This window comes from Chroicocephalus ridibundus, chromosome 7, assembly GCF_963924245.1.
Source record: "Chroicocephalus ridibundus chromosome 7, bChrRid1.1, whole genome shotgun sequence".
In the NCBI taxonomy this organism is placed as follows: Eukaryota; Metazoa; Chordata; class Aves; order Charadriiformes; family Laridae; genus Chroicocephalus; species Chroicocephalus ridibundus.
Genome location: NC_086290.1, coordinates 53,749,193 through 53,761,004, shown reverse-complemented (window position 1 = coordinate 53,761,004; position 11,812 = coordinate 53,749,193). Strand labels below are relative to the sequence as shown.

The 11,812-nt window shown below is 52.6% G+C and overlaps 1 protein-coding gene across 7 annotated transcripts; it reads left to right on the top strand.

Moving 5' to 3' along the window:
- The first annotated feature begins 1,917 nt into the window (after window positions 1-1,917).
- LOC134518438 (aldehyde dehydrogenase family 3 member A2-like) lies at window positions 1,918-11,729 on the top strand. Of its 7 annotated transcripts, none has more exons than XM_063341251.1 (12): window positions 1,918-2,123; window positions 4,178-4,348; window positions 4,762-4,993; window positions 5,094-5,179; window positions 6,054-6,262; window positions 6,384-6,501; window positions 6,637-6,778; window positions 6,954-7,120; window positions 7,628-7,727; window positions 8,364-8,599; window positions 9,613-9,736; window positions 10,052-11,729. In XM_063341251.1, the coding sequence occupies exons 2-11, from the start codon at window positions 4,187-4,189 to the stop codon at window positions 9,691-9,693; spliced, it is 1,533 nt and encodes a 510-aa protein (XP_063197321.1). In that variant the 5' UTR covers window positions 1,918-2,123; window positions 4,178-4,186; the 3' UTR covers window positions 9,694-9,736; window positions 10,052-11,729. The 7 variants fall into 7 exon arrangements, with proteins under 7 accessions (XP_063197321.1, XP_063197323.1, XP_063197318.1 ...); XM_063341253.1 differs by lacking the exon at window positions 1,918-2,123 and adding an exon at window positions 2,619-2,640; XM_063341248.1 differs by lacking the exon at window positions 1,918-2,123 and adding an exon at window positions 3,307-3,463 and having other exon boundaries at window positions 10,052-11,726.
- The last annotated feature ends 83 nt before the right edge of the window (window positions 11,730-11,812 follow it).

The following is an 11,812-nucleotide window of genomic DNA, read 5'->3' as shown; positions in this document are numbered from 1 at the left end:
CTACTTTCTCCACAGTGTGTCATGTTGACTGACGAATCTAAAACATATTTTGATTCTGACATTTGCTGCTGCTTCTAAGTAAGACGTTGAACTCTGAGCCCTTCCTCTGATACAGAGGATGAAAGCTAGTTAAATTAACTTGCAACTAAGATACTACGAATTATTTTGAGAGGCGTTTTTCAGTTGAGAGGTGTGAGTTGTTCCTGGGACTCGCGAAGTTCTGCATAGTTCTTGCTGCTTTCTCATATGGCAATGTCAAGGTATTACTGTTGTCACCTCTGGGTTCGGAGGCTGTTGTGCTCTACTGGTGTCACAGCTCTGTGCAGTGCACAGCCTGGCTGCGCCGAAAGGGGAAGCTTGCTTTTTTTCGTCTAGAGCAAGTAAAGCTGGATACTGCTGCTTTCAAAGCTTGTCGAGGCTTTGAAATTCAGAGATGCTGGCTTGTGACCTGCCTCCTTTTCGACTCCTGCTTCCTCTCCTATATTTTTTTTCTTATTTTGATCCTTTGGCTTTTTTGTCTGCTCTGATCTCTGCTTGCCAGTTTTTTGTCTGTCCAGGATGCCTTTAAGCAAATCTTTGATTCTGAACTTCCCTGTCCAACCTGAGCCATAGCCCTGGCCGTGGCCGCACGGCTCCTCCTCCCTGCAGATGAGTGAAGTATAGCTCAGTAACCTCTCTTTTAAGGTCTTTAAGTCAGCTGGAGCCCAGTCTAAGTCTTGGCACTGCTTCTTCGGACAAACACCTTTTCAATAGGCTTTTGTATGTGGCAGGCTCCCCCCTCCTCTTGAGCTGAAAGCAAACTAAATGCCAGTGGTGCTGTTGAGTCTTGTTGTGGTCTTTGTGCCAATCATTTTCATTGTCTCTTTGTGTCGCTTTCACATTTTCCATGGTCCCAGCTATGTCTACAATGCAGCCCACAGGCCGCGGCTCTGTGCTACGCAGTATCTTGTTCTTGTAAATGTGAGATCAGCCACAGCTTTCAAAACAAGTGATGCCATAAATGAACTGAGCTGCATTTATTCTTGTAGGTTTTTTTTTAAAATCTCTCCTTGCTGTTAATCTTCTGTACCCGGTTTTATGATTGAGTGCTTTTTGAGCTTTTGTATCTGCCCATCTTGTGCCACGGGCTGGATTCTGTGACTTTTAGAAAACAGTTGGAATTTGAGACTAGGCAGACATTTAAGCAGAAATTGATGATTGCCACCTAGCTAAAACCTTGGAAATTCTGTGAGATAAAGAAACATTTATTGATTAGCTGTGTTATTTGGTGGACTCTTGAAACCAAATACTGCACAGCTTATCTTCTAAAGCAAAGTCCTCCTTCCCCAGGCTCTGCTGGATGCTTTTGTGAGCAGGGCAAGGAACAGCACAAAGGCACGTTCCCCAGGCCCAGTGCGGGGCAGGGGCCTGGCTCACTGGCACCTTGCTATAATTGACTGCAAGAGGGGAATGAGAGCAAGGGGCCGCGAGGAACGGAGGGGAGAGGGGAGTCTCAAGCTCAGCTCCTCTGTAAAATGTCTCTTGCTGCTGTAAGACTAGCCCTGGGGATTAAAGCACCCCCAGCACTGCTTACCTCCCCATTCCTCTGGAGCTCAGTTACTTTCCCATAAATAGTTCCCTTTATTGTTTCTTAGTGACTGAATAAAAATAGAAAATACTGTCAGCTCCTAGGCGGGGGGAGTGTGCTGCAGACCATGTGTTTCACTGGGCGCCGCCTGGGGTATTCTTCCATCTCACTCGAGATCCCACGCTTCCCTGAAATCCACGTGTCTTGCCCAGCCGCTCCAAGGAGACTCAAGTGATATTTTGCAATGCTTAAAACGCCCTCAGCCTTGCTTCCTCTCCATAATTGGCTAAAAGATGTCCCTGACAAGAGACTGTCTCCCAGGATGCAGCCCACTGCCGCTGTCTCATTTCTGTAAATACCGAGGAGCCTTAAGACCAGGTTTCTGCGAAAGCGTGGCACACACAGTACCAGCCTGCTGGCCACTGGGATGAACTGGGACGTTTGCCTCCTGTGTGTGATGCCAAGCACAAGCAGCACTGCTGTGGCATGAAGACCCTCGGGCTAAAGGGTTGAGAATTCTACAAACTCTGGAGAATGGCCACTCTGGAAAATGCAGGTAAATAACATTTCCCTCCTCCTGCAGACATCCCTTAGTGGGCGCGCTGCCTGCAGAGGATGCCTTGCAGCAGTTTCCCCAGGCACAATGCAGTGCTCCATGCTAAAAGCTCAAAGACTTTGATTGCCGTAGCATTAACTCCTTATCTAATTTTCCTTGGGCCTTCAGACAGCGCAGCGCCTGGACGGAGCTCCAGCCTGCCCTGCCCACAGTGATGCGTCTTTGCATCAAGCAATCCTCTTGCCAGGAAAGTTACCACTTGTGCTACACGCGTCTACTTGAACGCAAACCTGATTCCTTTTCATGTGCGATGGTGCAAGGGCCCTGTCACGCCCAGCCTGTGTTTCTTTCACGTGTTGTCTCCTGCACGCAAGTATTGGCAATTGCTCTTGTCATTCGTGTCCACAGCAGACTGTTTACTGCTGAGATTTGTGCAATAGCTTGTGAAATGTTCTTGTGCTGGCTCCGCCGCAGCCTGTGAGTTGTCAGCGAGGCCAATGGACTTCACGAAAACCAGGTTTTGTGTTTGGGGGGGAAGGGGGCTCAAGTGCTGCCATGCTGGTCTGGGAAAATGTCATGAAATTTGGGGGGGGGGGATGTGGGCTCCGTGGTAGCCCCGTCTCCTGGGCACGAGTGCCCCGCTGCTGGCCCTGCGCGTCGCAAAGGTGCGTGGGGGGGGGGTGGTGTAGTTGGGCACCGTTTTGGCTGAAGAGCGTTAGCAGTAAACGTACAGCCCCTGTAAGCGTGTGTCACAAACGGGAGTAATTTTCAAATAACTCCCTTTGCCATTTCTTAGAACAAGTCGGGGCAGGACCGTTTTTAACGGGAACGAGCCCAGCCCTGTCCCAGCTCCTTTCCTTGCTTTTTTTTTGGCCAGTTTCCCACGCGAGGGCTGTATCGCGGGTAACTCCGCTGTCCCTGCCCGGCTCTTCCCAGCCGTTCCCTCGCCTCCTACAAATCACCACCTGCATTTTCGGCCCTTGCTGCCCAGTTTTCCCAGTCTCTCCCTCCCAGTGCCGCGGGAGGCTGCCGGCCGGGCACCGCCATCCCCTTCACCGGCCAAAGGACGAGGCGCTGGGTGCGTTCGTACCGGGGAAAACGGAGGGGCCACGCTACCGGTGGCATTTGCCCTACTTCGATAAGGAGCCCCGGGCGGGACTTTACCCCGCCACCCCTCCCCGAGCTCTCACCCGACGCCTCTCCCTGCCACCGTTTCACAACCGGCCGGGCTCCTCTGGGTGCCAGACCCAGGCAGCTCCCGGGGGAGGCCGCAGCGGGACCGGCAGCCCGTTCCGGCGGCGGGAGGAGGGAAGCCGCCATTCCCGACGGCGGGAATCACGGTACCGCCGCTCCCCGGGGTCCCTGCCCGCCTCGCGTTCTTCACCCCGCTCTGCTCTTTCTCTCTTCCCTCCGTCTCCTCTTCACGAACCCCCCGCTCCCACCGGAGCCGCCGCCGCCCCGGGCCGGCCGCTTCCATTCTGCTCCCGCCCGGGGAGGGGGCGGCGGCCCCGCGGCCTGTCCCATTCCGCCGTGGGGGGGACGGACGGACAGGGCGGTGCCGTCACGTGAGCGGAAGGCGGAAGCGGCTGAGGCGAGCGGGGGCCGCGGCGGGACCCGAGGGGAGGCCCGCGGTCGGGGAGGCGGCACTTCAGCACGGTCGGCGCTCGGGGGTCGCTGGGGTTCCTCGGAGAGGCTCCCCGTCCTCGCCGTGGCCTTGCTGGGTGGTGGTGGGTGCCGGGCTGCGGGGAAAGGCGGCCTTCCCTCACCCCCGTCCCCGCTCTTCCTCCCCTGCGTGACTCCCGTGCTGTTGTAGGGGCGTTTGCTCCCGGTGCTCGTGTTCAGTCTTCTCTAAATCATGAATTACTTACAAGATTTCAGAAGGTCACGGCATAATTAGAGCATTAGAGGCATAGAGCCTATCAGCCCTCAAGGTGGGGTGGTGGGATTGCGGCTGGTGGCTGAGACTGTGCCTCGATATCTGCGGGAAAAGTCGGTTTCCAGCTGTAGGAGGGAGGCCCTGTAGTGAGCTGTGTCCTGCTGCTCTCTCCCTGCAGTGCTGAGCCATGGAGAGGATGCAGCAGGTCGTTGGGAGGGCGAGAGCCGCCTTCAACTCGGGCCGGTGCCGCTCACTGGAGTTCAGGCTGCAGCAGCTGAAGGCGCTGGAGCGGATGGTGCAGGAGAAGGAGAAGGAGATCCTGGCAGCCATCAAGGCGGATCTGCACAAGGTCTGGGTTGGGGTGTTTCTCCCATCAGCCATGCGCAGATGGTGGTCAACCCAGAAGGGAAAGTGGGAAGGTCAAGGGCTGGCTTTGCCCCGCCAGATGGCTCTTGCTAATGTTCTCCATGGTCCTGGTTCTCACTGTGGCTTGCCAAGCTTTGCTGCCACTATTTCTAAGAAGGAGCTAGTCTGAGGCAGGACTGCAAAGGCAGGTCCTGGCTGTCAGGTTTTGGCTTCTGCTGCGCGCTGAGCCCCACATACCCAAACTAACAGCAAGGATCCTTTGAGGAAGCACTATCAGTAACTACGCTGGCAGGCACTTTAAGCCAGCAGAATTTACCTTCCTTCCCTGGGCTGCCATGGTGGGTGTGGGAGGTGGTTGCCTTTGCCATCCCCTCCCCAAGCTCTCTGTCATTGCAGTGTGGGCACAACGCGTACAGCCATGAGATCCTGGGCGTGCTGGGGGAGCTGGCCCTGGCCATGGACAAGCTGCCATCCTGGGCAGCCCCTCAGCCTGTGAAGAAGAACCTGCTGACAATGCGGGACGAGGCCTACATCTGCCCTGAGCCACTGGGGGTGGTGCTGGTCATCGGGGCCTGGAACTACCCCTTTGTCCTGGTCATGCAGCCTTTGATCGGGGCCATCGCAGCAGGTGGGGACCCATCGCAGCCCCTGTCTTTCCTGGGGCCATGGGTGGGTGCTGCAGGAGAGCAGGATGAGGGCTCAGTGTCCGTGCTGCATTTGTGTTGTAGGCAATGCCGTGGTGGTGAAGCCATCGGAGATCAGCGAGAACACAGCTCAGCTGGTGGCAGATCTCCTCCCCCAGTACCTTGACCAGGTGAGTGTGGCCCCATGCCTGATATGATTGTCTTGAGTAGATGCCTGTTATGCTTTCGAACGGCTCCTGCAGATTAGAGTCAAATCAGTTGCCTGCTCTGTCCCAAGGAGCGCAAGCAGGAGATACAGAAAGGGTTGAATTACTCGTAGAGAGACATGTCAATGTAATCTTGAGTTTGTGTAACCTAATGTGCCTACATAACATTGTTGCAACTTCACAACCTTTTTGACATTTATGACCTTGTAAAGAGGTGCGTATGTAATTGTTACTGCAATAATTACTCTCTTGGACGCCGTGCTGGGGTTGCCTCTAGGTAAGCACAAGTTTGCGTTGGATGCTGGCTGTGCCTGGCTCTTCCTGGGAATTGGGTGCCATTTGCTCAGTAGCCATATGTCCCGGGTTTTCATGTCCTTCCGAACCACACTCGTAGCAGGAGTTGTTGTTTCTCCTCCACTTGTCTCGCAGTTCTGACATCCCTTGTGCTGTGTTGCTGAGGCTGTTGCTCTGACAGCAAGGCCCCATTGAGCAGTTTCCTTTGGAGAGTTAACGCTTTCTCTAAGCAAGGGGTGAGAGTTGAGGAAAGAGAGAGTCCCTAGGAGAGCCTGGCGGTTGTATGCGCCCTTGGTCTTAAGATGTGGGAGTAGGTCCATAGCCTGAGAAAGCCCTGGATCAGCTTCCATTTCTTTTAGTTCATGTGGCACAATACAGCAAATTAAACTTCATTTCGGGGTAAGGAGTAGAGCTTGTCTCTGTTATTGCTATTCTTTCTCCAGATGCTAATGTAGCTTACAAGCGAGTCTGCTCACGTAGAGCTGCTGCCTTGATATATTTGCTTTCAATTGAGGTAAGTATAAGGCTCTCATTTGCCCTGCAGGAGCTGTACCCTGTGGTCACTGGAGGAGTACCTGAGACAACAGCCCTGCTGACCCAGAGGTTCGATCACATCCTTTACACCGGCAACTCCACAGTGGGCAAAATCGTGATGGCAGCGGCCGCCAAGCACCTGACGCCCGTCACCCTGGAGCTGGGCGGGAAGAGCCCCTGCTACATCGACAAGGACTGTGACCTGGCCGTCGCCTGCAGGTCAGGCAGTTGCAAGCCCTGGGTGGGCCATTGTCCCTGGACTGCGGGTGTCGCTGAGGTGTTGTTGTGTGGGGTGTGGAGGGGACTGACTGTGGAGAAAGCATCTCGCGGTCTCTCGTAGGCGGATAACGTGGGGGAAGTACATGAACTGTGGGCAAACCTGCATCGCCCCGGACTACATCCTCTGCGACCCATCCATCCAGAGCAAAGTGGTGGAGAACATCAAGGCAACTCTGCAGGTGCGGGTGGAGTTCCTCGTGCTGTGGGAGTTGTCCCCGTTGCAGCTCAGGTGTGAGTTTTGTGGCTGCAGCCCTGGAGCTGTGGCTGTTGTGAAGGTGTGTTGAGCGCTTTGGTTGTGCTGTGCCCTTTGGCAGGAATTCTATGGAGAAGACGTGAAGTCGTCTCCGGATTACGAAAGGATCATAAACAAGCGTCACTTCAAGAGGATCGTGGGCCTGCTGGAAGGGCAGAAGATTGCTCACGGGGGAGAGACTGATGAGGCCTCCTGCTTCATAGGTGCTTGTGGCAGCTGTTGGGGAGGAGAGGTGTTGGTGGGTGCCTTCTGGGGGCCGTGCGTGTCTGTGGCTCGCTTGGTGCGTGTTGAACGCAGGCCGTGCCCAGGACGAGGTCCTGCGATGGAGCCCGTCTTCTGTGCTGCTCACGCCATCTCTTGCCTTCCTGTTTGCCTCAGCACCAACTATCCTCACCGACGTTTCTCCGGAGTCAAAGGTGATGGAGGAGGAGATCTTTGGACCGGTCCTCCCCATTCTGACCGTGAAGAGCGTGGACGAAGCCATTGAGTTCATCAATCGTCGGGAGAAGCCCCTTGCCCTGTACGTCTTCTCGAACGACAAGAAGGTGGGTCTGGGCTGTGCTCCCCTGCAGAGGTGACTGCGCAGTTTGATCCTGAATGTGGCCAGTTCCAGGCACGGCTCCCCACAGGGTCCATGTTGGGGAATCACTTGCAAATCACAGTGTTTGCCTGACCACGAGTGTCCCCAGAGTTGCTGGAGCCTCCCAGTCTCCTGCTGAAGTGTTTGGTGTTTGCATAACTTTGTGAAATAGAAGGATAAAAGGCTGAATTTCCTCTTTGGTGCCTTGTAGTCTTTCATGATTAACTTAGTTACCTTTAATATATTGCTAGGGAGGCAAGCTCCCAAATTTCCAGCTGTCACATCCCTTCTCTGAACTTTCCCACTTTATTTGAGTTAACATTGCAGGGAGAGGGCTCATCTGAGTTATCAGCCAGAGGAAAGTATACAATGGCCTGTTTGCTCATAGCTCCCCTTGCAGTCTGTGTCAGTTATATGGTCTGGTCTCTTCTGGGCCTTTGTAATGTTCTGTTTGGTTTTTTTCTTTTGTCAGTTAATCAAAAGAGTAATCTCCCAAACCTCCAGTGGAGGTGTTACTGGAAATGATGTCATCATGCATTTCTTCCTCTCAACCTTACCCTTTGGTGGTGTCGGTAAGTTACTGGAGCTCCTTAAGCTTGGTGTGATTAGCAGTAATTGCAGGAGGAAGTGTAGGACTTCAGTATGGGGAGAATTGGAACAGCCTACGGGAGTTTTGCAGAAGAGGGTTTGGGTGTTAGAGTGCTCACGAGCTGGCTGTGAACCAGCAGTGTTCTGCTGCTGTGAACAGCACACGCTGTCCTGGAGTTGGAAACTCAGGTAACCCTTCTCACACAGCACTGCTTGGATCTCAGAGCCTTGGCACGGTGCTTAGAGAGGAAGCTCAATCCAGGGAAGAGCTGGAGACGGCTCAGAGGCACAGGGAACAGCATATGCAGGGACCCAGTGAAGTACTGGAGAGTATGTAGTGAAAACGGGATGGGGAACAAGAGGGATGGAGTACAGAGGGACATCTTAGAGACTGAAAAGGGCTGCAGAGAGGAAGGAACAGTTGTCCTTTCTGAAGGAATATAGAGGAGAAGTTGTGCTTTTAAACTGCAGCAAGGCAGCACAGGGTAGGTAGTACGCACTGCAGCTGGCAAACAACTAGAATTTTCCTGTGCTGCTTCTTACCCTCCTGGTGGCCTCAAGTGGCCAAAGGTTTGACTGTCTGAGCCCGTGGTGTGACCTGCCTGGGTTGTGTCCCTCAGGTAACAGCGGGATGGGTGCCTACCACGGCAAGCACAGCTTTGAGACCTTCTCCCACCGCCGCGCCTGCTTGATCAAGGACCTGAAGATGGAGGGTACAAACAAACTCCGGTACCCACCTAGCAGCCAGAAGAAGCTGGATTGGGCCAAGTTCTTCCTCTTGAAACGATTTAACAAGGGCCGAGTGGGTCTGGCCATCTTGGCCCTGCTGGGGATTGTAGCAGCGGTGGTGATAAAGGTGAGCTTTAGCTCTTTGCCATCTGCATGAGTGCATGTGCAATTCCTCTGATTTTCTCCAAGTTCCCTCTTTGCGACTGCAGTCCTTTCTTAGAGCCTGGCCTGTTTTTTTCTGTCTTGAGACTTATGAGAGAAATTACCAAGATGTGCTTCTCACTCTTGCAATTGCTATTTAGAATAGAAATGCCCTCAGAGAAGTCTCCTAGGCTGCGGCCCTATTTGTTGCTCTGCCTTGGTGGGTGGCACCCATGAGAAGCTCCCTCCAGAGGCAGAGGTCGGTATGTTTTGGACAGATCTCTGGAGCAATTTTGATTCCTTGGCTTTCTCCATCAGCGTTGTGAGCTGCTCCACAGCCTAGCCCAGCTGGCTGCGGTTTTGTGCCACGGGGCCCTGGGGAAGGGAGGCTATGTCCTAAAGCCTAGGGCTACAATGAGCTCTTGTTCCTCGGCCAGTTGCAGCCCCCATCTGACCTTAGCTCAATTATTTTCATTTCCCTCCCCTGTTTCTGGCTGGGTAGTACGGAAGGGTGGGATGTCCTCCCTTCTCTGCAGGAGGCAGAAGCCTGCTAGTGCTTGCTGGAGGACTCGAGATGCCTCCTGAGGTGGAGGGGAAAGATCTAAAGCTCCAAATATGATCACTGATGGTTCTCCATGGCTGGTGGACCAGGCAGCATGTGTGCCTGCACCGTCTGCTCCTTGCAAAGCTCAGCTGTGCATCCTGGGGTTTAGTAGGCTTAAGGAAGCAGCCGCTGAGGGCACAGGAGAAGGCAGGGAGGATCAGGCTCTACACTTCAGTCTGCTCTGTGTTGTTACTGCTGCAAGGAGATGTGCAGGAGCCCAGCAAGACCGGGGAGATAACCCAACTGCTTATCTGAGTCCAGGAGGAGGTGTAAGAGCCAACGACTGGCTCAGGTCCTGAAGCATCAGCCAGGGAGGCAGGCCCCATCTAGGTGAATGCCTTCTCAGCGAAGAGGGGGAAACTCACGGCATCTTGAAATCATTTGGGTTTTCTCAGAATCACCAGTCTGTGCTGAAGAGAAAAGCCCTCTTGATTGTGCTGGCTGTTCAGAGGCTGGGCTGGCTCAGTGTGTGGTAAGGAGGAGCAGGTTTCAGAGCACTGCTGTGGCTGTCACAGTGAGGTAGGAGCTTTTTTCTTCTCCTGTGTGTAGTCCTGATTTGAGATCGGGCAAAGCCTCGTTAGAGTAGTGAATGTGGGGCTTGCAGAAGGTTCCCCCTGGAGCCAAAGTGCGATGCTTTCCCTGGCAGCGCTCAGAGCTCATACAGCATCCAAGATAACCAGTCAGTGCATGCTGAGGGGCAGGAGGCAGGCGAGCTGCGCTCTGGGGAAGTCACCTGAGCGAAGGGGCTTTGCTTCAGGCTGTTCTAGAAGGGGAGTTGGTTTTTATTTCAGCAAATCCTTCACAGGACGTTGGTGTTGTGTTTTGCTTTCACAGATGGTTTACTACTGAAGAAAGGAGAAGGCGCCATGTGCAAGTCATACTCTGAGTGCTCGCTTTGTGTCTGTTTCCTTAAGCTGAGAAGTCATTTTTTTTCTTTTCTACTGGGTTATTTCAGTGAGCTGTCACACACACAGAGTAGCCTTAGAGAAGCACTAACCAAGAGAAGGCTTGGATTCCTGTTTACTAAAAAAGTCATGCCGAAACAGAGGGACCAGTGGGTACAAGCTCTCAAAAGGAGGACTGCAGAGCAAGAAATACCAGTCCCTACCTCCGCCCCATGCCCTGCAGAGCGCTGCTTCCAGAGACACGCACACTGTGTCTTGTACCAAACTGCTTACCTTCCTTCTGCGGCAAACAGGAGCTGACGTTTCAGCTGTGATGGGGTTGACAGTGTTTTCCCTGCAGTTTCCAGGATGGTCTGTCTTCTGTTGCGCTTCCAACAACCAGCCTCTCTTGGTGACGAGTCTGAGACAGGCAGTGCTGGCTGATGGTTTTTACTAACAGTGGTGGTTATGAATAAACCTAGTGAGGTCCCTTTGCAGTTTAACGGAGGTGAAATACTCGTGGATCCCTATGAGCCAGAATAGTTCACAGTTGGTCAGGAGGTGCGGGCTGACTCCCTTTTTTGGGGCTCTGGGTTTCATAGTGTGCCTGTAAGAATTATTTGGCAGTTAGAAATTTATACAGATGATCCCTGCCATGCCTGTATCTTGCTGATAAGAGCATGTTGTGGTCATACAAAAGAAGCTTCAGGCCTGTTTAGAGAAGAGGGAGTCGCAAAGTACCCTGTTGTGGGTTAACCTAGGTGGGCACCCAAGCCCTACGCAGCTACTCACTCGCTCCCCCCCGTGGGAAGAGGAAGAAAATCAGAAGGGTAAAAGAGAAAACTTGAAGGTTGAGATAAAGTTTCATAGGTAAAGTGAAATTTGGGTGTGCGAGCAGGAAAATTAAGGAATTAATTCACTGCTTCCCCTTGGCAGGCAGATGTTCAGCCATCCCCAGGAAGGCAAGGCACCATCACATGTAACAGTGACTTAGGAAGACAGATGCCGTAGCTCCCAATGTCCTCCCCTTTCTTCTTCTTTCCCCATAGCTTTTATCGCTGAGAACAATGTCTTATAGTCTGGAATATCCCTTTCATCAGTTGGGGTCACCTTTCCCAGCTGTGTCCCCTCACAGCTTCTTGCCAACCCCAGCCTAAGCGCTAGCGGGGCAGTGACAAAGAGAGACCTTGACACCACGCGAGCATTGTTTGGCACAGCTTAAACCATGGATGCGTTACCAGCACTGTTTTGGTCATAAATCCAAAACACTGCACCATCCTGCTATGAAGAAACTTAGCAACTATGATGAAAATTAACTCCATCCCAGCCAAAACCAGTACAAACCTGTTCCTGGTCAGATTCCTCCGAGGGAAAACAGTTACTGAAAAGAGTGTGTACTCCTTTGTGTTCGAGCTTCTGGGTCTGCTCTAATCTTGCACTGGGAGATAATATGGGGCTTGTTCTAGCTTGGGGAGAGGATGCTTGAGAAATCTAAGGTGAAAGGACCTCAGAAATATTAATGTTTAAAAAAGGCAAATTTAAAAAATTATAGTTAAATGCAATTATTCACTATAGAGTAGAAAATTATATTTACTGTGCAATAGGTGGGATTTCTTCATGTCTGGTGAAAATCCGTGTGCCTAAGCCTTTTTTAATGATATATTTTGCAAGTACTAAATAAACACTGAGAGTTTCAATAATAAACTGAGCG